This window comes from Leptonychotes weddellii, chromosome 3 (assembly GCF_054177405.1).
Source record: "Leptonychotes weddellii isolate Sample4059 chromosome 3, ASM5417740v2, whole genome shotgun sequence".
Taxonomy (NCBI): domain Eukaryota; kingdom Metazoa; phylum Chordata; class Mammalia; order Carnivora; family Phocidae; genus Leptonychotes; species Leptonychotes weddellii.
Window position 1 is genome coordinate 107,324,899 of NC_138371.1, and position 25,495 is coordinate 107,350,393.

At 44.6% G+C, this 25,495-nt stretch overlaps 1 protein-coding gene across 2 annotated transcripts in view; it reads left to right on the plus strand.

The window, feature by feature from the left end:
• LOC102734599 (phospholipid-transporting ATPase IB) overlaps nucleotides 1–25,495 on the plus strand; it is a 567,820-nt gene that overhangs the window by 511,826 nt on the left and 30,499 nt on the right. For both annotated transcript variants that reach the window (XM_081814745.1, XM_081814746.1), the window contains 2 exons: nucleotides 1,486–1,574; nucleotides 7,719–7,823. In XM_081814745.1, coding sequence (XP_081670871.1) covers nucleotides 1,486–1,574; nucleotides 7,719–7,823 — 194 coding nt within the window. The remainder of the gene's footprint in view (nucleotides 1–1,485; nucleotides 1,575–7,718; nucleotides 7,824–25,495) is intronic.

A 25,495-nucleotide genomic window follows, 5' to 3' on the forward strand; every position in this document is an offset into this window, starting at 1 on the left:
CCAGAGAAAAGCAGTCAGTCACTCCCAGCTCCCCGGTCTCCGGCTGCACTCCGTGCTCACCCGGCCTGTGACCGTGCATTTCTATCTCTGGCACCCGACCCCGGGTGGAGTCTCCAAACCCAGCAGATCCCTGCGGTGCGCTCCCACGCCGCTCCTCCCAGGGGAGGAAGGTGAGTCTCCCCAGATCTGCCGCTTGTTGGGTCCCTGCTGGAGGAGCAGGGGCCCGACTGTGCCGCGGATCACGGTTTATGTCAACCCCGAGCTGAGAGCCCGCGCCTGGGCTCCGCCTCTGCAGCCGGCTTCCCTGCTCCATTACCTGGGAGCTCTGCCACACTCAGGCACCCCTGGTCTTTCTGCGACCCCGAGGGTCCTGAGACCACACTGTCCCGCGATGGTTCCACCCCCCGCTTAGCCACCGGAGTGACATCCCTCAGCGGAGCGGACTTCTAAAAGTTCCGATTTTGTGCTCCGCGGCTCTATCACTTGCCAGAAGCAGCCAACGGAGGCCCCTCCCCCGCCATCTATCCTCCCGAATATTGCCTTGGATTCACTTCTCCGCATGTCCTACGTTCCAGAAAGTGGTCGCTTTTCTGATGAGAGAGTTGTTGCTCTTCTTTTCTTCGATCTCCTGTTGAGTTTGTAGGTGTTCAGAATGGTTTGATCCCTATCCAGCTGAATTCCTGAGAGGAGACGAAATCCAGGTCTCCTACTCCTCCGCCATCTTGCTCCGCCCCCCTCTGTTTTTAATTTTCTGAGGAACTTCCATTTTTATAATAATATCTATTTTATAATAGATATAATAGGTGGTATTGCCCAACTGTATGATGTTCAGTAGGTTAGGTTATTAAATGCATTTTTGACTTAGGATATTTTCAACTTATGTTGGGTTTATTAGGATGTGACCCCATCATAAGTCAAGGAAAATCTGTAGATTATACCGCACAATGGTGTGTGTGTGTGTGTGTGTGTGTGCACGCGCGTACTTACAATTATAGGTTCCTTGAAGGCAAAGTCTATAACCATCCCTTTTCCTCTTCTGGGTGTTGAGAGTCACCCGGCCTTGCGCCAAGGTACTGGTTCTGTGAATGAATGAGCAGTGAAGGAACATGGGCTCATGGATAGGGGAAGAGGATGTGAGGAGCCTAGTAGAGAAAAGTTTATTTGGTAGGAGTCTGGCTCCAGCTTTCTCTAAAGGAGGGCTTTAGGGTCAACATTCTGACCAGAAGGGGGCTTAAAAGCACTTTATAGACAGAAGGAGACAACAATACTTGTTAAAATAAAAGGAGGCAAGAGCTGATGGAGATCAACAGAGAGGCGCTCACCACATCAGTTCCCCTGGACATCCTTCCTAGGTGAATGTTTTCACTGTGGTTGAATTTAATGCTTTCTGTTGTTTTTGTGTCATGGAATGTTTCACGTTGGTTCAATTACATCTGCTTTTGAAAGAACAAGTATTAACACACGTGTCACTTCTGTTCCTTGCAGGCAACAATGGTCCTGAGCTCCGCACACTTCTGGCTGGGATTATTTCTGGTGCCCACAGCATGTTTGATGGAAGATGTAGCATGGAGAGCGTAAGTGAAAAGTGACGTAGTCACCCTAAGTCTTGCTCTTCTGCCCTTGCAGTCACCTGTCATGAACGCTGGCCATAGGGTATTTCATGCTGTGAGACTTCAGAAGGAACAGGTCTTCTGCTACCTGCCAGCAACAGATGTTTATAAAGGGTGTTGGGGGTTTTGGTTTCTTGTGGTTTTCTTTCTTTCTTTTAACCTGTGCTTCACCTTGATAGGAGAATATAGACAAAAAGGAGTCCCAAGACAGGCTATGTAAAGGTCAGTAGGTATGGTGCTTGTACATGATTTTAAGGGAGGGTTTCTAAGTACAGATTCATTCCATCAGGTTTAGGAAGCATAACCCAAAACTCATTTCTCCTTATATCTAAAAAATCAATGCCTAAGTGATCACAAATATAACCTGGCTTTAAATCCCAGACTTAAATAAAAATTGTGTATATGTAAGCCATTTCAAGTTAGAAAATAACTTGGAATGAAGTAGTCTTCATTTTTCCAATAATTCACAGGAGGAGTCCTTCAAAAGTAATTTATTTAGAGTGTCAGTGTACAAATCTATGAGAAGATTAATCACAAAGATGAAATTATAATGTAGGTTAAGTAGGAAATAATTCATGCGCAGTTTTGCTTACATGTTTCAAAATATATTGTTTCCGAAATATCTTGTGCACAAGGTAAACTAAGCAACTAAGTTCCAAAATAATGTTAATTTTAATTTCATCCATGAGAAAGAGATGGAAGACTCCAAAAGAGATAATATTGATTTTTGTTTGGGGTAGGTTGATTCCTCCTACAAATAGTTGCCAACTTCCCTGAAAATTGAGACTCCTGGATTGGTTTTACTTTGGGCAAAGCATAATTATTTTGGGGCCCTGAGGTAGAGAATTGAGACTTTAATCCATACCTTCCAGGAGAAGCCATCAGATTTCATTTTTATCTCTCCTTCCTCCCACATTCAAGGAGAATTGTTCTTGCCTGACAGTTAAGGATGTCTTTTGAAGAAGTCTTCATTTTGGCATTATCTTGACAACCAGTGATGCCTAATGCAGAGAGAGAGGAAGAGAGAGAATTGTATAGCACATATTTTGGGTGTTTTTTTTCTCTTCACTAAGTTTTGCAACTATTACTAAAAATTAAATAACTCTATTAAATGCCTTGATTTCCACTACTTCCCTTTTATCTGCTAAACCTGTATTCTATAAATAGCTGAATTAGAATCCTTGGAAATGAAATTATAGCCAGGAAAGATGTTTTCTTAATCTAATAAATGCGCTGAAACAAAATGCTAGTTCTATTATTTGTTCTTACAGCACATAGTCCAGTTGTGGCATGCTCTATTACCTTGCTAAATCTCTTCAATTTTACATGACAGGTTAGTTTTAGGTAAATACAACATGATACTGGCTACATCAGATCACTTTACAATTTATAGTGATTGAGAATAGGAATGTGATTATAAATTAATCTCAGCCTATTTTAATTCAACTATCTTGATTAACGTCATGGGGAAAAAAAAAAAAAAAGTTTGCCGAGTCTGTGTGTTTGCCGAGTGAGACCTTAGCAGAAGTATCTTTCTACTATTTCAAAAAGTGGTTGCCGATTACAGTGTCTCTACCTCCTCATCAGTCTTCTGGACCTTTTCCAATCCATTCCAAGTAAAAGTTACCCGTCACCAATGAAGCAAATTACTCCTTCAAACAGGACTTGTGTTTGGTCTCCCCCGGCACTATAAAATTAGCACCATTTACATTTTAGCAAGGATAAATCAAAGGGCACTGCCTCCAGCTCCACCATATGGAAAAAGTAAAAGTCCCTTGTTTCCGAGAAGCTTGCCAGCCAGGTAGGAGGAGGGCCCATCCACTACGAAGGAGGCGCTGGTCAAGGGACCAGCACAGGCAGACCCTGGGCATGGTCGTGCCCGCTGCCTCCTGCCCAGGACAGGCCCAGAAAACAGCCCTTCCCAGGAGCAGACAGCACCTCAGCTTTGGGCTGAGCCGGAAAGGCTCCTACTGAAGTCCAGAGGCACTTACAGAAATGTACTTTTGTCTGGTTTTATTCGGGGAAGCCAGGGAGAATGGTGTATATTGGCTCTGCCCGCCCCTCCCCCGGCAGTATTTGCCCAAAGTACATGCTCAATTTGTAATACACATTTAATGTCTAAACTACAGTCACCTCTCTCCTCAAAGACAAGCATGTGGCAAGCTTATTTGGGAATTTTCCCTGAGATCACGGGGCTTGGGTTTTATCTTACGTTATACTCCCTGCCTGAAATAGATGTTGTTGGATCCAGTAAATTAGAGGTTTCTCCGGGAAGTGGAAGCAGACTATGCGTTGCTCACCTCCAGTGAGGCCACCGCATGGGACTGTGATTTCTCCTTCTGAGCTTCTACCTCCCAGAATGTGTTCTGTTTTCCCTTCCTGCACACTGGACAAAAACATGAGCCCTGATTGTCCACAGCCACCCTTCATTTGGTTCCAGCTGTCAACTCTTTGTTGAAACATGACGTGCTATGGCTCTCCTTGGACTTCCAAGGAGAGTTTTGAGTGAAGTGAACCGGAATCCCGGGTCCCCGAGGAGCCTGTGCCGTGACAGGGACGTGGGGCAATGTTTGCAGGGCGGTTGCGTTCTCTCATCTTGCCTTAGGCCAATCTTACAGATCTCTTGTTTTGTTTTGAATTTTAGTGGTTGACTCTATTTTGAAAGAGCTTTAAATCCCAGCAGAATGCAGGCCCACCTTTCCATGTGTGTTTCTAGGAGCGCTTAGCAAAGTGAACTGCTCTCTTTCTGCATTTCCCCCCACCCCTTACTTTGCCCAGTCCCTCTCTGTCATTTTAGGACCTAGACTGTTCAGAGTCAGGAAAAAAAAAAAGAAAAAAGAAAACTCAAGAAAAAAGAAACTCAGCATGAGTTTAGTCATTTTTTCCATGAAGTCTGTTAGCTTTCTGCTTGAAGATCCATTACTAGACTATCTTAAGTCAGATTTGGATGCCATAAAGTACCTACTCTGTTATCCTGTTAACCATAATTTTCATGAGGGACCAAACTAACACATCTTTTACTAAAATAATTGATTGATTATATGTGATACCTGGCTAATGAGTATTTTTATTAGGAGCATGAAATTTAAATTGCCCAGAACTATTTTAATATCCTTTAGCATACACACTTCCAAAATGTTTGCCCATGACAGCATTCTTAGGTAAGCTGCTATGTACTTATTCTCATTTAGGAGAAATCCATTAGTTGCTTTATAAAAATAATATAAAGCTCAAGGCCACTGAACACAGGAACCAGTCTCCTTTTATCTAACTGTATCTCTTATACTTTACCAGTCAGCACACAATACGTTCAGCAATTCCAGAATGACTTCATTTCCTTATTATAATCCCAGATAGGCAGTTAAATGGAAATAAAAGGTAGTAAGAAATTTCTGTATACAAATGAGTCTTGATTTTAAAAAAAAAAAAAAACTTTCTACCTGAACTAAGCTCGCGTGAAGCACATTGTATTTACATTTTCATTCACATTTAGAATTTAATGTATCCTTCTGACTTGCTACTTTTCCATGCAAAAGAAAGAGTGGAGGAAAAAAGTTTCCAGAAAAAAAAAAGAAAATCTAAGCCAATCTATTTATTTTAAAAGTTCCTCATAACCTGGAGTTACCCACAGCTATCCCTGGGGGCTCGCAGATGACTCTCGCACTCTTGACAGTGGCTAAGCAACCCCACGTTGCCTCTTCTGCAATCATCTGGTTTCTTGATGCGGGGTTAGATGGAGCAGCCCCGGACCACTGGGGATAAGCCACTCATGGATCATGGGGTTCACTCTGTCACAGCTGTGACTGAGAGCAAGCCAAACCCCAGCTCCTGGTGAGACCTAAATTGCATGCCGGTGGCTAACGCTTAAAGACTGGCTTTTCACAGGTGGACTTTGATGGGCAGGGGGAATCATTTATCTAATTAAGGCTTTATTAGGTAAAGGCTGTTGAGAAAGCAGTTTTGCATTGCTAACATTGCTTCTACCTCAGTGCCACAAGCAGAAAGACTCACAGAATCATCCCCAGCGTTGCTACCCGGCGTTCTCAAATAGTGGTCAAGTCCCCAGGCTAGCTCACGGGAGCTAGCCTAGTGGAAAAACTAAGAAATTGCTGAGTAACTCTTGAATACAGATGAATTTCGTCCACTGAGAACATGCACAGTGCCTGGGGGCATCAGCATCCTCAGATCCTTTCCTTCTGAGGTGATTTTATGTATGAGCCCAAACCAGCAGTTTCAATGCAGTGGGCCAGATTCTTTCTCCCCTGGGCTAAGGTATAGCTTTCCAGTGCCCTGGACCCACTGGCCGGCCTTCCTGTTCCTCGTCTGCTTCTTGATGATGCCCCTGTCACCCAGCCCAGAAGAGAAGTCCGAGGGCTGTTCCAGAGGTTAGTGAGCTCTGCTTGCTCTGTGTGGGGAGGAAGAGAGAGGAAGGAGGGGAGGACAGTGGTAGAGGGAGGAGGGTCTGAAACAGAGCACACACTCATCCTCAGGGCAGGCACGCGTGTTCTCCTGGGGCCTGTATATCCGGGGTGAATCCTGCTGGAGTGGGGCTTGCCCCTCGGTTGTCTTGTTACCATTCCAGCCCCATGAGCCCATGAGATGAAAATGAAAGTTGGGGGCCCAACATATTCGATAATACAGAACAGTGTAAATTTTAACATTCTTTCTGACTGTCTCCAGCAAAACGTTAAATGTTTTCTCATTTCTTGTTTAAATTAAAATTCCACGGCCTCTGCTTTGAACTGCGGTATGTTATCACTACTGAGTCCCCGGACTCGGCTTGATGTAATTAAGGTATTATGTGTTAAAACCTGTGCGGCTAAGTTCTCGTGTTTACTTTGGGGGAAAGGAATGGCAGCCACATATACAGTGTCTTAGGACTAATACTCCATTATAGATTAACTTGGAGTGTTAGGGGATGACTGGGTATTATCTTAACAGACTTTCTTCCCTTGAAGGTGGAGGGTGGGCGGGAGTACGTGATTCCCCTGAAACCGCTCACGAATGTTCCTGCTACACTGTTCTCACTTCCTTGCAGAGATGCTCCGCATTTGTTCGTATTCTGTCTTGGAGTCCTGGTCCTTAGCAGGATCTTCACGTCTGTTTACACTGAAAGAAATGAAAAGCTTTTCATAATAAGGAAAACGGCCCTGTATTGCTAAGTTCGGAGCTTTTTTTCCTTCTTGAGTTTTTCTTTTCCCATTTCATACCCATATCTAGCCAACTGCCTTTCTTCAACTGGATCCTTTCCAACCAGTAGCTCTGTGTGTAGCCTCAATTTTAGGAAGATCCTAGCTCAGCCGCTTATTTGAACGTTGTAAGGTATTTTTCGTTAACCAGAAAAAGGGTGCAGGCAGCTCTTCCTACAGTTCAAGGGGAGTGACAGGACCAGGCTGAGGTTTTGGCTGTGGTGGAGAGGCCAGCTTGTTTTTGTTACTCCCTCAGTTGTTTTACTCCGTGTGGGCCCATGAATATGGGCCCTAATGGTAAGTCTCTGCAAGAGAAGGGTGGAGAAGCTGTGCCTGGATATTTGTGTTGACCCTAAATTTTAGGTGCAGGGTTTGGCTTGAAGAGCATGAACTCCAGCATTATAATTCCCATTCCTGCTCTGATAGTGGCTCTTTCCACGCTAAAAAAGAGAACAAACTGCTCACTCGGGGCTCTGGGATCACAGTAGGGGCCAGGGCCTGGGGACCAGCATACATCCACTAGGTAAGGATTTAAAGCGTCTTCTGGGTTCTTAGGTCCTGCGGTGAGAAGCTTTAGAGATAGACCCATGAATATCCGTGAACCCCGGTCTTTGGTCTGAATGGCGCAGGTCCTCAGCCAGATCCCCAGGCTTTCAGCAACAAGCGGTATTCTTTGGGGGATGTGGGGTAACTTTGGAGGTTCATGGTTCAAGTGTGTTCTACAAGACTTGGGATGCTTCCCAAGTTATGAAAGTGGAACCCTGGCCATACACAGGGACAGTGAGTGTTCCGTGATGTCCAAAGCCCACAGCCTCGGCCTCAAAGGGCATCGAGATATGGCCCCAAAGGGAACGACTGGTCTCTATAGCTGTGTAAGGTTCATGTGTCATGTGTTTTTTGTCTTTTCCTTGTGACACAGGGCCAAGCATACCTGCAAAAAAACATTGCTGGAGGAGGTGCAGGAGCTGGAGATGAAGTCCAGAGTGATGGGGAAGGCGATGCTTCGGGACAGTAATGGAAAGAGGTGGGCCAGCTCCGGCCGAGTGTGTGGGGAGCACCAGTCCTCCCGGCCCTTCTCCCTACCTTTCCTTCCTGGCTTTCTTTTTCTCTTCTCGGTTTTCTATGCGAGCATGAACTGCTCAGTTCTAAGCATTTTGGTTATTCTCTAAGAATACTGTCATAGGGAGATTTAAATTATAGTTTCTCAGTGGCCGCATGAAATCTGGCCTGTCCCCGGGTAAAGCTGGGGTTTTTATTGGATCCGGGTAAAACAACCCATACTATTTCCATGTAGGAAATAGTAGCAACACTATCCTGATGTGGAAAAGTTCTGTTTTGGTTATTTTACCAAAGAGTATTTAAAAGCTAGGCCTTTTGATACCAGGGCCAATTATTATACTAAAGGATGAGTATCTACCATGAAGATTTGCGCACTAAATAACGCCTGTTATTCATGTAAATCTTGTTATGGTTCACAGCAAGTATACCTGGGCCTTTTTGTTTTCCTTTTCATGAGTCATGATTTTCTGCTGGTGTTGTGAAAACGATCATGTGACATACGGGCTAGTTCACAGAAACAAATGCTGTCGTTCCCTCCCCTTATTTGTGGTAGAACCTCAGCCGCCTCTTCCCCGTCCCTAAAAGTTGGGCATGTGAAAAGCTTTTGATTAATCATTTTTGTTATAATGTTATTAGATTGCATTTAGTTGAAGCCCATATACTACCAAAGAAAGTCTACCTGGACCCAAGAACAGTTTAGCATTTCTGTCTTAGACACATGGCATGTCTGGAAAATTATGAGTACAACTCTCCTATAAATGCTTCGAAGGAAATATGTAGCTAACTACCAGGGAAACAGAAATCTACAAGTTGAATACTTTTAGAGATTCCTACTATGTGTCTTGTTTCTATTCTGTTTATTCATACCATCGTCCAAAGCAATGAAGACAAAGCATTTTTCTTAGGGAAAGAGAATCCAAATTTTGAGAAGCATTAGGAATATAATTTTAAATAACTGCAGATGTTTTAGGAAAGGGGTGGTAGAGTACGTAGTTGAAGCTGTGGTTTTTGTGTTTGTTTATGACATTTTTTTAACAAGTGAGTCCATTAGCATCCTTTACGTGGCAGCTGTGCTCGTCACTCTAAAGAATAATCTGTCAACAGGACAAAAATCACTGTCTTCAATAAGCTGAAAGCCACGAGTGTGTGGGGACAGCGGCGAGGCTTGAAGCAAGAGCTATATATAACCATTACACAGGGCAGCTCTTGGCTAAGGCCTGCGCTATCCGTTAGATTCTTTAGGCACAGTGCTTAGCACCTACTAGATTTTCAAGGACTTACAAAATTCTGAGACCTGAGGAAAAAAAGTGTTCATAGGCTCTAAAAATAGGGAGAAGCCTCTGCAAATTGAAATTCATAAAGGCTTAAAACTCTACAAAATGCAGATCAGTCTTAGTAACTGCTAGGCTTATTAAGCACACCGAGTTTTAGCATCTTTGAAAACAACTCCCAAGGCCTCTTAGATCTCAAGAATGCTTACATACACACAGTAACCGCTGAGAGATCATGGGTAACTTCTAAGTAAAATGAGAATTTCAAAGCCAAATTCTAAAACTCTTCTCCAACATTGGACAGGAAAACCTTGCCCCTCGCATGGTATAAGAATGTGCTTTACCGTGTTTGATCTGATGTGGGTCAGGGTCTGGTTCTGGCCCCGGAGGTTAAAACGGGGCTGGACATGGGGTGGGTAGCGTGGAGGCATTCAGAGGAGGCAGCAAGCCAGGAGGCCATCTGGCTTGAGAGATGAAGGGCTTCACGTGGGAGAGAGGATGGAAAAGAGGGCTTGGAGGAGGTGAGTAGATGGAAATGATGAGTGTGTGTTTCCAGCAGAGGGAGCAGCCTGTAGAGAGGCACTGGTGGGATTGTGTGCCGTAGTGCAATCCCCGAAAGGAATCTGGAGCCTGTGTTTGAATTCTGGCTCAGCTACTGCTTAGCCATGTGACCTGGGACAAGCTATTTCATACAGTGAGAAGACTAACATGTGGGGGGCGGGGCTGGGGCTCATGAACCGATGCGCACAGCACGGCGTATTGCCTGACCCGTGGCCGGAATGCAGAGTGTCAGCTGCTGGTCTTCAGTTTGGCCGGAGGGGGTATGAGCCCTCCTTAATGTTGATAAAAAGAATGGAATTTTTAAAACTCACATATCCTGTTCAAAATTCACTTTTCAATGTTCCAGTGAGTATCAGAAGATAATTAGAATTTAAATGTGGTTTCCTTCCCTCTGCATTTTAAAATCTGTTTTCTGATCGCTTTGTAAATGTTGCAACTTCATAGTTGTACTGATGGCACATGAATGTGTGTGTGCCCCCCCCACCCCGTGACTCGGTCTCCTCCAGTCCCAGTGTCCTGCCCCACTTGTGTAATCCCCTCCTCCCCTCGTCCTCAAGCGCCCAGCCACCACCACCACCATTTGTTTTTTTTCTCACTCCTAATTGCTCCAGATTTTCTGGGTGGTCCCTTTGCAAACTAGATAGTGGCGACTGGCTGCTCTGATTTTGTCCTGCTTGGCCTCACAACTGTTCATTTATCACCTTTGTTTGCTTCTTTCACACCTGCCTGGATTCCTGTGCACCCCTGGTGCTGGTGAGGGGTGGGGGAGGGTAAGCCCAGGGATGGGGTGGGGGAGAGGGACGGAGGTTTCTTGAGCTGCGTTCTTCCTTGTAAGGATTTAGAGACACCCTCGTTGACGGAGCCTGAGTACTTCTCTCTTCTCACACCTCCCTGCTCCTTATTCCCCACCCCCACCGAATATTTCCATGGGCTTGTGCATCTCTCTTTAGCTGTTAGGCTGGCACACAGTGAAAGCTCTGTAAATATTTGTTGACCGACTGGAACTGCAAAAGCTCAGTGAGTTGGTGGTGAGGAAGGGAGGGTGAACCTGCATTATCCGTGCCCATTGCGTCAGCTCACGCAGGGAGTAGCCACAGAGAGATGCTCAGAGAGATGCAGGCGGCCCTGTCATGAGGGGTTCTTTTAAGTCATGGCTTCGGAATAGAGCTAACAGAGTCACAGATGGACAGACGTGTGGGATGTCAGCATCGCCTACCCATGCAAAGATGAGTAGGCTGGGAGCTGGTCCTCCCACCCATCCTGCCTTCCAGGGCCTCTGTTCGCCAGGTGTCCTCAACATCCCTAACCACAGGACAGCTACGCGGCTCAATGCTGAAAGCCCTCCTAAAGGCCCCTTCAGGACACTCTGCCAAGTCATAAAACCTGGGTCCAAGTCACTGGCAAATGTTCAGGCAGTTTTTCTCAGGAATGTACTCCTAAGAAAAAGAACAAAAATTTTATGCATTAATCTAAAAAAAAAGCCCTTTCGTGCCAAATTTACAATTACAATTTTGAAACGGTAGCTAGAAATTCTAAGTGTCCCTCTACGCCCTTTATCCATTCAATAAAACACTTCAACTTACCATTTTATTGATCTTGTCGAAGCCCCAAACTCTTACATTATTTTGGTAAACATGAAAATTTCATTAGCATGCTCCTGCACTTTTGTGTTAGTAAAACTTGTCTTCCAAAATGAACGTGTGTCATTTATGCATAATTAAGCCTGTGCTCATGACTTAGAGAAAACAAGCTGATAAAGAAAAAAGACGAGATCTGCAAATGAGATATCTAGAAAGTACAGGGAAATAAAATGCTTCAGGTGGCTAACAGAAATGTTTTTATTTTGTCTTTTATTTTGTCTCTTCCTGATGACACATTTTTTCTTGATAGGTTGGTTGTGTACCTCACAAACACTAGACACTTGTTAGTATTTGTATTGTTCAGAATACCTTTCCCCAAACCATCTTCCCCAAAATCTTGACCAAGAGATATCCCTACCTTTCTGTGTGTGGAATAGAATCTGTCACGCATCTCAGTACTTTGCGGGTGTCTAAAAAAATGAGCTAAAGGGAAGAATTCTTTCTTTCAATGTTTTGGTAATATTTTCTTCCTCTCCCTCTTTATTCCTAAAATGTAACTCATGCAATTTTTTTTTCCTCTGGTGGAAGAAAACCTACCGATGGTCATTTACCTTTACAAATATAATTTTTAAAAATGCCTAAGATGTCATGGATGGGTGGCAAACTAAATTTTTTCCCCTTAAATTGTTTTTTCTTCCTTGGTTCAAGGTAAGAGGGTGTTCGGATGTTCTGGGTATTACAGCAATCAAGAAGCAAGGTGAATATATTTGATGAAAACATCGAGTTTTCCAGTTATACTTAATCTGAATAAACCACAAGGAGACCCTTGTTTTGTTTTAGAACTTCTTTCTGTTCATCACAGTTGCCGGGGGCGGGCAGGTAGGGTAGGCCCTGGGCTGATTTTCTCCAGTTTCAAGGTCAAGGAGTTCTGGTTGCTACCCTTGGCTTTCCCCAGCAAGGCGGTGGGATTCTCTTTCACTTCAGTGCTTCCCTGCAGTATAATTTACTCTGTGCCCTTGGTAAAGGTAGCCGGCTGACTGGTCTTTGCCTTATGGTGAGCGATCACCGAATCTCTTGTTTGGTTTTATGTCCTCGTGAATGCTGATACATGGGCTCTGTGACCCCGGGGCCGAGCCGGCACACACAGGGTAATCTAGACGGCCTGTCCGCCTCCTGGGGATTCTGGAGGGAAATGTGGTTTGGTCTGTGTCCGGGTGCCACAGCCTGGGCTCACACGGCGCCCGTGTCATCAAGGCTCCCTTGTGCAGATAGGCGGGGCACGGCTCCAAGCCAGCCATCTGGGAATCCTAATGGAGTGTTATCAGTGGAACATAGAGGCCAGAGCCTGAAACGCATCAGCACCATTTTTAGACACACCAAAGATTATTCGTCCACTCCAGGCGACACTCACCTGGGTGCTCTTTTAAAACCAATCATATTAAAAACCAAAAACTCCCCAATACATTTTGAGGTGAGTACTCAACTCAAAAAATAGCCACTATGCTTTGAGCTTTAAGGAGAGATCCTTTGGTCTTTAAAATAATGTTTAAAAGCTCTTTGGTGGTGTCACACCTCCCAAGTCAAAATTGTGTAACTGCTGAGTCAAAGATGAGTGCAAGCAAGCCTCAAAATAGGAGATACACCGGCTTGATTGTATATTATTTCCCCAATATAGACTTTAAATCATTTCAGGAGGAATAGTTTTTCCTCCTAGTTTTGGTTATTGGCAGCACGTCTCTCTCTCTTCCCTTTGTTTCCCCTCCCCACACTTTTCCTCCCTAAAGTGTCTATTAGTTTTTTATTAGCTAAAAGGCTAGGAAATTATGGCATCATTTTAGCAAACCTCTCCAGGCCAGGTGGCAAATGTCTGCTCCCAACACCTGGTTAGGATTTATTTCACTTCCAGCTGCATTTTTTCCATCACTGTGTCATGAAGCAGAGGAAGGCGCACCGAGTGTAGAGACAGACAGACCTGAGTGGGGCTCTAAGCCCTGCCACTCACTGAGCTGTGTGACCTTGGCTGGGTTATTTACGTCTCTGACCTTCAGCTTTCTCACCATCACGTGACTTGGAGGTTTAAGGGAAATAGCACATGTTAAATCTATAGCATATGGAGACGTTGGGCAAGTGTTGACAGCATGTTGTTCCCTGACATAGAAGCTGAATAGCAAGTTTCACTGGCCGTTTTAACACACGTGGGTTTTCCCAGAGCTCTCAGAGCGGGAGTCCAGCACACTCTCTGGTTTGCGTCATCAGGGTACGCGCCCCTCACTGGGGTGAAGGGCACGGACCCTGCCAAGCCCTAGACACACCAGAGCAGCGGGAGGAAGCCACAGTGAGTCTGGGGTCAGGGGCGTGGGGGAGAGTTCACAGTCCTGTCAGCTGCCCAAGTCAGCCTTGGATTTCTGCTTCCACTGACTCTATGCTGCAAAGAAGAGCGTGTTCCCAGCCAGGCTGCGTCCCACATCCAGACTGTGCGCAGCACGTCTCTGCCCGAGCTGGCCGTCTCCCCCTGAGGACCCCGCCCCCATCAGTGACAAAGTGCTGCAGTTCCTCACCCTCTCTCAGCACCATCCTGTCCCCCGTTTGCTGCCGCACGCAGCAGGGCGCCAGGACTCCGAAATTGGCCACCTTTGCAGCCCCCGGGGCCAGCACCGTTCCCAGGGTCAGTGGCTTCTCTGCCGCGCAGTCCCCCTGACTGGTCTCCCTGCGGTGGTGCCTTCCTGCCTCGCTCCACCCTCCACACAGCCCTCCTCCCTCGGCTCCCTGGTCTAGAACCTTTCCCATCAGCTGTCCAGCCAAGTGCAGACTCGGGCCACACAGTGATTTCCGCCTCCTCTCCCTCTTCTGGCCTTCCACCTCCCTTTGCCCTCCCAGGCTTTTCTGGGCTGGGTCATGCTTTTCTGCGGCTGGTGCTGCCCCTTGGCCCTTGTCTCTTGGCTCTTTTTAGACAACAGTGTCGGTACTGGGTTGAGGTCTGGGTCCTCGGGGACAGTTGAGGCAGACCCTTGTCCTGGAGGGATCTGCAGTCCTGAGGACACACTCTCTGACGTGACTAAGTTGTCTGACTTCTCGCCACTAGGACACTGTCAGCCTGGGCTGCCTTTAATGTATTCATTTTGAAACTTTTGTCCGTTATTCAGATATTCAGCAGACACAACAGTAGGGCAACTTAGTACAAAGAACTCCCGTATCCTCCCCGCCCAAATTTTTTAACGCTTACCAAGATTTTGCCGCAACCGCTTCATCTAGCTCCTTTTTGGCCACGTTTGGGTTTCGCTGAAGCATATAAAGCAAATCCCTGACCTCACTTTTCACCCTCACACACTTAAGGATGTAGCTCTAAATATCACATCGTACATTTTAACATGTATTATCTGTTAATACATGTTACACTGGTTTGTGCTATTACATATAAACAGCGTAACTGCAATGCCTGTTATCACATAAAAAAAATTAATAATTCCTTGTTATTAGTTGATACCCGGTCCATAAACAGATTTTCTGAGTCCTACCAACCCTCTCTTTTTAGGGATTTATTAGGTTTGCATGAGGATCGAGGCAAGGGCCACGTGTAACCTTTGGTTGCTGTGTTTTTATGTTTCTTTTAATCCCGAGAAGTGCCCCCCCCCTCCACCCCCTCTCTTCCTTGTTTTTAATGCATGGCCTTAACAGGAGTTATGCCCCATTTTCTTTGTCTCGAAATGATTATCACCACATGCTGTGAATGAGTGTGCTCCTATGCAGAAAAGGGGGCTCAGCCTCAAGGAGGTGGGGTCACCCCCTCCCTCCAGCATCACCCAAGCAAAGTCAGAGGCCAGACCCTCCTCTTTGACTCCAGGCTTCCTTCCACAAAGCCAGGGTATTGAGAGCTACCCAAGTGCTTCCATTTCCAATTGTGTCTCAGTCGGCTTGCATGGAAAGCAGTGGAGCCCCCAGAGAGACCAGGAGAGCTGGCTTCCTGAGAGCAGGAATCTGACTGGAAGCTTCGGGAAAAGGTCAAAATCTGCCAGTTTGATAACTTCCCTTTGCAGAACTCCAAGGAAACCGGAAAATAATAGTTGCACATTCGTGCCTTATGCATCCCTAAATGTAAAGAGAACATAGAGACTCTGCCTTCCCCTACAGGAATACGGAAACCAAACAGTCTGTCAACTTCAGAGCAAATACAAACAAAGGAGTTCACAAAGGCGCTCAGCTGCTTTGATAGGATTCAGAAAAGAAAAGGCTTATTGAGGAAGATGATTTCCAGCCAGAATCACCTTAATGGAGACTAGGATGGTCTATGAAAGAAACTAATTGAGTGGATTTAATCCTGTGTAGGGAAGAACCCAGGGCAAGACCTAAGACGGCACCCGTGGCGGTTGAGACCACAGGGAGAGGTTCGTAGAACCGTGGGAGAGTCCACCGCACCCCCACGCAAGCCCAGGGAGACCTGCCACCTTGCTGACAAATACTCAGAACAGGTGAGGAAATGCATTAGTAGAACAAAGGGAGTAAACGGTGCAGGAAATTACAGAAAGGCTCACTGGATTACCCAAATGGGGATTTCTGGTGACTGTTTGCATCCTGGGCAAAGGAAAGAGAGAGGATGAGGAAAATCAACTCCTAAGGAAGTAAAACACCTAATTAGCATTTACCTAATGCCTAAGCCTCCTGTGTCAACGGAAAATAATTGGTTCTCTGTTATTTTACGGATGGTAAATCCTGAGTGCCTTTGGGATTGTTGTTGTTGTTGTTATGGATGGGTGTTTAATAATTGAAGAAAACTTAAATACCTTTTGTCATTTATTACGGAGGGAGCAAGCAAAGGACTTCTTGTTCCCCTTTAAGTGGCTCGTTAGCTGTGCTAGACTTCCCAGGAGCCGAGCCACTGGCCGTTGCTGTAATGAAAGGATTGCAGAATCTTTATGCAATCTCTGGAAGAGGATGAAGAAACAGTGGTCTGACCTGTGTTGCAGGGAGGTGAGCCAATGGGCGTGGAGGCAGGTTAGTGTCAGGCCTCGGTGTGCTGGTAACGCGTCCTTAGCCTCTGTTTCCGGGATGACTTGAGTAAATTTATTTTTTCCCATCAGGGCTTAGGTTAGTTCAATGTCAGCTTTCTCTGTTTGCCAACAAGGCCCCTTTTCAAAAATCATTTTTACTTGAGAGGTTAATGTCAGTAACTGGTGCTGATGGCTCATCGTATGCCTTGTTAAGCAGTATGAAATATTCTAATCCCTTTTTTTTTGAAAGTCAGTTTTATTTAACCCATTTGACCAGCAATAGAAACATGCAGAGGTAAATTTTTAAATAATTTTTTTCACAGTGTAGGTCTTATCATTTAAATAGCAATATTTCACATTCCAACAGGAGGTTTTGAGAAGATCTTGGCTAATCGCTTTTCTACTTCATTATCAGTGAGTGTCTGCTTTTCACAGTGACTCCCTTTTCCTCCCTCCCTCCAACTGTGATGGTAAAGCATTCCAGCGAGCAGAAAACGGATGACCAGGAACATCCATTCTGAAATCGAGTTACAAATTAAACATAATCCAGGAACCGCCAGATTCCTCTGCTCATTTCTCAGTGGGCCGTTCCTAAATCCTTAGGGAGGCTGAGGAAAGCAGTGTAGACCTTCTAGCACCCCAAAAGTACAGGTGCAAAGTTGCTTCTGTAGTGCATTTAAGAGAATTACTGAATCCCCTGGATGTGTTAGACTTTAGAGGAAAAAAACTTGAGAGGCAGTGTTGGACATTTTTTGTTTATTTTTGGTGTGTTTTTGTACCCGGCGCTACTCTGAACATACACACACCCAGGTGCCAGGTGTGGTCTTTGTGGTAAGGCGCAGTGGGTGCCATCTCTGTGCCTGGCACCTGGAAAGCCAGTTAAGGGCCATTTGGCCACAGGTGAATATGACATCATTGACCTTGTAGTCGAGAACTCGGAGACTTTGTAAAAGTTATTGCTCAGAGATGATCATTGTAATGGGAACTGCTGCATTTAGTAATAGATTTGTTGAACTTTTGGAGGGATTTCTGTACTAATAAGAGCAGAAGAAAACGAATGTGTCTCTCTAGTGCACAAAAGAGTAAATCCCTCTGTAGGCCAGGACTACTTAGAGCGTTGGTGGTTTAGCCATTCGGTGAGTCGCAATTACGTCTTCCCTTTCTAACAAGGCAGTGATAATATGGTTATTCAGTGTTTATTCTCTTGCCCTAGCAATTAGGATTGGCTCAAGGCACCTTAGGTGGTGGTAATTGGGAATTCACACTTGCTAATGAGTAAACATGTTGGCTTCATAGCAAATAGAATCAGTGTTTGGCTTAATACGGGACAAGTCATTTACTCATCATGCAACAGATATTCACTGAAAACCGAGGACGTGCCAGGCCAGGGTGTGGTGTAGGATGAAACAGACAGGTCCCCACCGTGTTCGAGCTCACATTCCAGTGAGGGTAACAGACAGTGAACAAACAGCGAATAAACAAGAGAATCAGTGATGACCACTGTGAGGAACATGGAACAGAGGTTTGTCATGGGGGAATGAATGGGTTTGCATGTCAGGAAAGCCTCTCAAAATGTCACTTAGAGACCTAAATAAAACACATAGCCAACCCAACCAAGATCTGGGGAAGATGCATCACAGATGGCCGGAAGAGCTGGTGGTCTGGCTGGTGTCTACGAAGTACAGGGCAAAGTCACCCGAGGGGCCAGCTCACGTGAAAATTTGCAGTAAGGATGGGGGTCAGGATTTCAGTCACCAGGAGCCATGGAAAGGGCTTAAGCAAGAGAAATGCATGACCCAATATTGTAAAATATGTGATTGCCATGCCAATTGAAAGCCATGGAATCCCATTCTTCAAAAGTTAAGTAAAAAAATATATATATATAAAAGTGAAAGCACAAAAAAGAGTAAAAAAGAAAGTATTTTTTAGTATGAATTTATTATAACAGTTAAAATTAACACACTTGTTTTAAAGCCAATTAGTAGTAACAGTGAGATGATTTTTAAAATGACAGAAATTTGAAATAAGTGTTATGGAGGACAGATGTCTTATCCAAATTTTTTCTGTTTTCTTTTTGCTGTATTGAGAAAAGCCCTGATTTACAAAGATCAGTTGCCATATTAATAGTGTTTCATGGGGATGCCTGGGTGGCTCAGTCATTAAGTGTCTGACTCTTGATTTCAGCTCAGGTCATGATCTCAGGGTCCTGAGATCTTGCCACATGTTGGGCTCTGCTCTCAGCGGGGAATCTGCTTGTCCCTCTCCCTCTGCTCCTCCCCTCGCTCACTCACTCGCTGTCTCTCAAATAAATAAATAAGTAAAATCTTTAAAAACTAGTGGTTGAAAACTAGTAAACAGTGCTGTAACCTTAAAAGCATACATTATCCCTGTATTTCAATTTAGTCACAATATCCAGATGCATACATTCATCAAAAAATTTGAAGACTTTGGTAAGAATATACACTTCAGAGAAAGTAAAACACGTGTAGTTATTTTTTTTTTAAAGATTTTATTTATTTATTTGACAGAGAGAGACATAGCGAGAGCAGGAACACAAGCAGGGGGACTGGGGGAGGGAGAAGCAGGCTCCCCGCCGAGCAGGGAGCCCGATGTGGGGCTCGATCCCAGGACCCTGGGATCATGACCTGAGCTGAAGGCAGACGCTTAACGACTGAGCCACCCAGGCGCCCCACGTATAGTTATTTTAATATCACTTACCATCTAATTTAAGGAATATAAAATAAATAATTTTTGGCATTTAAATTTGAAAGTATAACTTAGGAGTTTTACATGCGCTCTTTAAATTTATGGGTAAATAGAACTTTCCATCAATGATGGAATAAAAAATTTCCAACTCTGCCATAGATTTCTTTTTTCCAGTTCATCACAAACAGTCAAGATTTCAGATGGGAAAAATTTTAGATATTCCATGTATTTCTAGAATGATAGTTGTTTTGTTTATTAAAGCGTTGGTATGTCGTTGGTATGTCACCCAGACCTTTTGTCATCCTGACTCTATCCTACCTGTTCAGAAAGAATTTGCTTTTCTGAAAAGAGCTAAGGACAGGAACTTGCTGACAGCACTTTTGTCACGTGCAACTTCGGGATCATTGTCCATGCTGTCATCTTTCTGCCACGCTCACACATCTATTGAAAACTGAAGAAATATCCAAGTTGCCACAGACTGGAGACAAAGCCTTGTGCATGCTCTCCATTCAGGCAGGGTCTTTCACCGGCTGCAGAAGATCAAAGACACTGAGGTACTCAGGGAGAGCAAAGAGGCATGGGGCTGGATCGCGAGCAAGCCTGGTTGCCACCATGTTGCTGGACAAATTGGTTGTATTCTTTGGCCAGCCATCTACAGATACTCTGGGTGCTGGAGCACTGGAGACACAGTGACTTTTCAGAGTAGAAGCCCAGGGAGCTTCTTGTTGGATCACCCAGAGAAATGCTGCAGCCACGTGTTTCCATTCCATTCTGGCCTCTGTTTCTTTATACCCACAAACTGTGCAGTCCTAGGTCAACTGGCTGAAGACCCCATTGCTGCTCTCCCTCAAAGTTTTCCCTTCAGTTTCTTCAGTATCAGGAAATGAAAATACACTTGCAGCCTCAAAAACAATTGATTTGTATTTGTGCTGTTTTGTGAGGAATGTCTCTGGGAAAAATGCACCTTCTGATTCCAGATAAAGAGTTTTCTTGAGGATCTTCAGGGGATTTCTTCCATTAGGCCCAGCAGACATCCTCATTTATGTACTTTAGATGCTCTGTTCTTATTGTTCCTTTAGGCGACTTTTTCTTCTTCTTTCTTTTTATGTAGTATTCTCAAAGGACATAACCACATCATTCCATCAAGTTTACTTCATTGTTCTGTCACTGCTGGATTCCTTGCATTAATTTCTTTCTTGAACACAGCAGCTTATACTTAAACCATGCATAGATTTCGTGTTTTCTGACTTTTGTTCTTTTATAGCTCTGTTGGAGCACGTCCAACTTATGACATCATTAGAAATGTACAGGCTCTGAGATGCACCTCTGTTTATCCATCTTGATTTTCTGTGCCGCTATTCATGTTAGTGTCTGCAGCAAATATTTTCACCTTTCTAACAACTGAGATGTGTGTATATAATGTGTTTGTGTGTGTGTGTGCGCGCACACACACATTTCTCATCCGCTTCCACCACTTACAACAACAAAGAAACAACTGCCGTTTACAAGAACAGCAAAAGAAAATGAAGTCACAACAAAAAAAAAACCTGATCATTGAATTTATAGTGAAGTTTATCATTTGTTCTCCCAAAACTGTGTCCACCCGTCTGTGAGCAGCACAGGACATGATGCTACTTTCTTTTTTTTTCTTCTTTTTGTTTTGTTTTTTTAAAGATTTGTTTATTTTAGTGAGAGAGACTTATTTTGACTTAGAGAGAGTGCGCACATGCATGCTAGCAAGTGGGGTGAGGAGCAGAGAGGGAGAGAGAGAGAATCTTCAAGCAGACTCCCGCTGAGCACGGAGCCTGACACAGGGCTTGATCCCAGGACCCAGGTGATCATGACCTGAGCTGAAACCGAGAGTCAGATGCTTAACTGACTGAGCCACCCAAGCGCCCCTCTTTTTTTTTCTATAAATCATTACCCATTTATATCCACACTCTTACATTTTGTATAAAACTCCTGCTGACAAGTAGTATCATGACTTTTTTAAATGTCTGTGAGTCCGCATATCCTGTTGTTGAAGGTCACGTTATAAAAGTAGATTTCTCTGACAGATCCCTGGTGCATTCTCTTCCTAAGCTTCAGGGGTCAGCCTGGATGAAAGTGGAGTTTCTGAGAATTTTCCACACATGGTTGCTCATACGTATTCACTCACTCAGAGATGCCAATGCTGTCATCCTTTGTGGTGATGCTAATCCAGGCAAGAGCATGTATTGAGCCTTGCATTTTGCCAGAGATCATGCTAGGTGATGAATAGGAAAAGAGTAAAGTGATGATTTCAGATGAGCGGATAGAGAATGGGAATACAGTGTGCAAAGTGCTTTAAGAGAATGATGGGGGGGAGAGCCCAGTGCAAAGTAGAATCTGTTCACAGGGAGTGAAGCAGGGGAAGGGCATTCTGGCTGTAGGAATAACTCTGCAGAGTTCTCCCAGCACAATGAGAAGTTCAGTATGACGGGCCGGGAGTCCAGCATGGTGGTGAAATGTTAGGTTGGACAAATAGATAAGGACCAAATCATATGACCCGTGATGAGGCTGGGGATTTATTCTGTGAGCCACAGGGAGCCATTAAAAGCCTCACTAATTATAAGTAGCTATCGAATGAGATCTCACGAGTAGAGAATATTAAAAAGAACCACTTGGCCTTTCTTCACCAAGGTCTCTACAGTTGTCCAGGCGAAAACGAGGCATAGCTGTCCCCAGAATTCCTCTGTCATCCAGGGCTGTGTCAGGACGTGCATATTTGATACCCTGCTCTAGAATGATTTACATTATAAGAAAGCATTCTTATAGTGGTTTCACATCCTTTTTGAGGAGAAAAGGAAATTGTGGGTTACTAACTGCCTGGCAGATAAGCAGCAAGCAACCAAATATGCAAATTTAGGGTAATGTCCCCTTGGGCTGACCTCCAGCCCCGGGGACTTCCTGGCACTGCTGATGTAGGGAATGCAGTTTCTCACACAAGACCTAATGGGCAGCTGTTTCTATAACATAGATTTATTTGTCCTATAACATACCAGCTATAAGTAACATATGCTGGTTATAAGAATGAAAAAGATGATAAAACCTAGATTACTGTTATGAATTATATCCCAAAACTGTTCTTCAACAAATAACTGCAAAGTATACCTCAAGGCCACAAGGCCAAGAACAAATAGCCAAGTCCCATGTCGTCCTCTCTATACCCTCTCAGGTTACTCTCCCTGTTGCTCTCCTGGGCATACACTCTTGGTTCCTTAAAGTCTGTCCTTGGGCCAATGGCTCATAATTGTTTTGGAACAAGAAGTCTTGTATCCGTAGAGGCTGCTTCCTGTTGCAAATAAGACAGGCTCCAATTCAAACCACGCTTCAGGTCATGAGAGGTCCCAGCTTATCCAATAATTTGAACCTCCTGCTGGAGAGCAGTCATGGTTGATGGATCCCTGGCCAGGAATGTCACCAGGACCCGGAGTCTTTCCGCCTTTTCACTTTGCTCCAACACCTGATATGAAGTCTGCTCCAGCCCCTATCATGATCCCAGGGAGGTCACCCCTACATGAACCGTGTTCACAACCGTTGGAAGGAGAATTTGCCCATGACCAGCAGTTCACAAGTTTCTATTTTTCTGGAAGGGGAAGGGGCCATCCTGTGCAAGTCCTGGCAGTCGGAGAAATGCCATGGAGGCTTGGTTTAGGTTTGGATTAGCAGAATCCGTCCACGTAGGAATGTCGGGGTAGCAGGGTGTCACTCTGTCAAGGTGTCTCCTCAGCAGGGGAGGAAACACATGGTGGATGTTGGTGGAAACGGTAACATGTCCACATCAGGCCTCTGATCATCTGATGAAAGCTATGCTCCGTCCCTCGCCGTGTCCATTTTGCGTTCGATTTTTAGGGGATTCACTAACCTCCTGAAGACTGTTGTTCTTCATCTCAGAAAAATTGCATCGCTTCCAGAGCAGAGATGCATTGTTCTCTTAGATGTTAGCATTGTCCTGTACGCTTTCTCCATTCTGAAAGTATACCATCTAACACTGGAGATAAATTGTGGTTTTAATTCACTATTTAACAATTTTCATGGATTACCCAGAGAGAGGCCAAGTAAAAACATATGAATAAGTCATTGCAAACATCCAATTCATTCTTTAAGAAATTTATAATCCAAAGGTTTTTTCCCACTGGGAAAGAGAAGGAAAACATGTTTTCCCTGTCCTGTGCCCCAGGTAGTTTTATTTTCTACCACATCTTTTCTAACGCTATCCCCACATCCGTTGCCATGAATCTTTCCACAGACTGCTAGGAACCAAGAGTAAGGTAATCTGGCCAGACCCGTCAGAGCAGCCACACAGTGTGGGATCTGGGTGAACCTTTTCAACAAGAGCTCTTCTCTAACCTGGAAAACATGAGCAAGCAATGATGTGGACAATTGCCTTATTTTGAAATTTGAAAAGAAATGGTTTGCCAGAAGTACCAGGCAGCTTTAGCAGCTATTCTACTTGGAAGAAGGCAAGGACCTGACCCCTGGAGAGCCCCCTGAAGAGCCCCTGAGCCTTGTCTATCCATGTGCTTATCAGTTTTCAGTAAATCCTGCTTTAGAAGTAATGAAAGAAGACCTTGGCAAAGTCTGTGTCATGTTGCCTCCCTCCCCACGTTCACCCTGAAGATGCTTCTTCAAAGAGGAGACCCAGAGAGGACTCGATGAGTTGCCAAGACCATCCGTGGCCACCAGCCAAGTAGAGTTGGGGGTCACATTTGCCAGCCTTCTGTAGCCCAGGTCAGGTTCTCAGTCTGGACAGCCTTCAAAGGACACCAGATAACTGAATGTTAATTTTCCTTTTCTGTTTACCTTAACAATCAACACACAAATTTTAAAAGGTGGTATGGTTCCTGCTTGTTGCACATAGAATTTTCCAGCAGGTGTGGCCTCCCTTGAACAATTATTGCACACTTGTTCTCTTGAAATTGCTGATTTGAAAACCCACTGTTTACAGTCACTTTCTGCTGAAGAATGTGGGTTAATTTTTTTTTTTTTTTTTTTGGATGAAGCAGACATTTTTCAAGAGACACTTTCAGGTACTTAGCCCAGCTGCTTGGCCCCAGGAAACAGAATTGTAAGTATACATACAAGATTCTGGAAAATGAGATTTTAGCTCCCACTCCAAAGCAACCCAGCTAGTTAATGGGGACCTGACTCAGGTTAGTGACTGAGGAGAGCTCAGCTGAACCTCCTGTGTGTCCAGCCCTGGCTAACTCAGCGTGCGTGTCAGCCTCAGGGCGCTGTGTTGGCCGCCAGTCCCTCAGTGTCCCATGACTCATTTGCCATCTCTGCCATGAGAATGAAGACACTGGACCCCAGCGCCTGCATGCGGAGCTGGGAAAAGGCGTTGACTCACAAGTGATGAGAATGGCAGCCACACACAGGTAGGAAGGGCTAGGCTCTGTGTTACATCCTAGTTATAACAGGTTCACTGGAAAAGAGAAGGAAGCTCAGATACACACAGATTACTTTTTCCAATGGCTTTGTCTGGCTCTACTTAGGACTTAACTGATAATATTACACTGCTCCACGTGGGATGAGGTAGAAGAAGGCAGAGGAGAGTACTTCCAAATATTGGTGGTGGCATGGCTGGACTCCAGAGTATGCACGATTGTGAGTTCATTCACCCCTTTATATAAAGTGTTACTTACACACACCCCACCTTGTTCCAGAATGGACTTTAAGCCCCTCAAAAACATGAATCAAGTGTTCTCGTTTAAAAGATAATTTGTTGAAGGCCTCTAGCTCTCTCCAAGGGCTGGTCCAAACTTAGTGACTCACTCATGATCTGAAGTCCTATCAACAAATACCCTCAGCTAAGATCTGCACATTCTGCTCTATGTAATTCTCATAAAGAGAGTTTATTGTATTCCCCATCGATGGGGCCGTGCGTTTCTCCCAAGGAGACCGTATGATGCAGGCACCTGCTTCCACTTTATCCTTTTCCTCTCTGCGAGTCTCACACGGACCATCAGACTCTTGTGAATTCTGGGAGGACACAGAGGTCAGACTGTGCCAGGTACCTTGATCCCTCATTATCTTTAATTAGTGTTTAGGAGGTTAATCGGTAGTGAAGCTTACCTTTCCTTACTTTGACAATTGAGTCAGGGGGACCCTGGGGCCAACTTTGAATTGTTTGTTTGGATTCTTACCTGAATTTGTAAAGTCAGATGTTTATTGCCCAGTCCCAGACACTGTGTCCTAGGAAGGGTCCTAGGAGAGGAGGAGCAAAGTATGAGGACAGTTACTTTTACTGTCATTAATTTGCAGCTTAATGGGCTTACTAGAAAGTTTGCTATTTTAAAAAGAAACTAACATTCATGAACAGTCTCAATGGTTTCAAACTTGACCCAAATCTTCTTCAGCTCAAATAGACAAACTTGTGTCATTTTACATATAAATGCAAGTTCACATTCAAGGAATTTAATTGATTAAAATACTGTTAAGTCATCACCCCCATGTCTCTCCCTTCATATATTAGATGCTCTGTCAAGTCACAGCCGATTTTCAGTCTTTTAT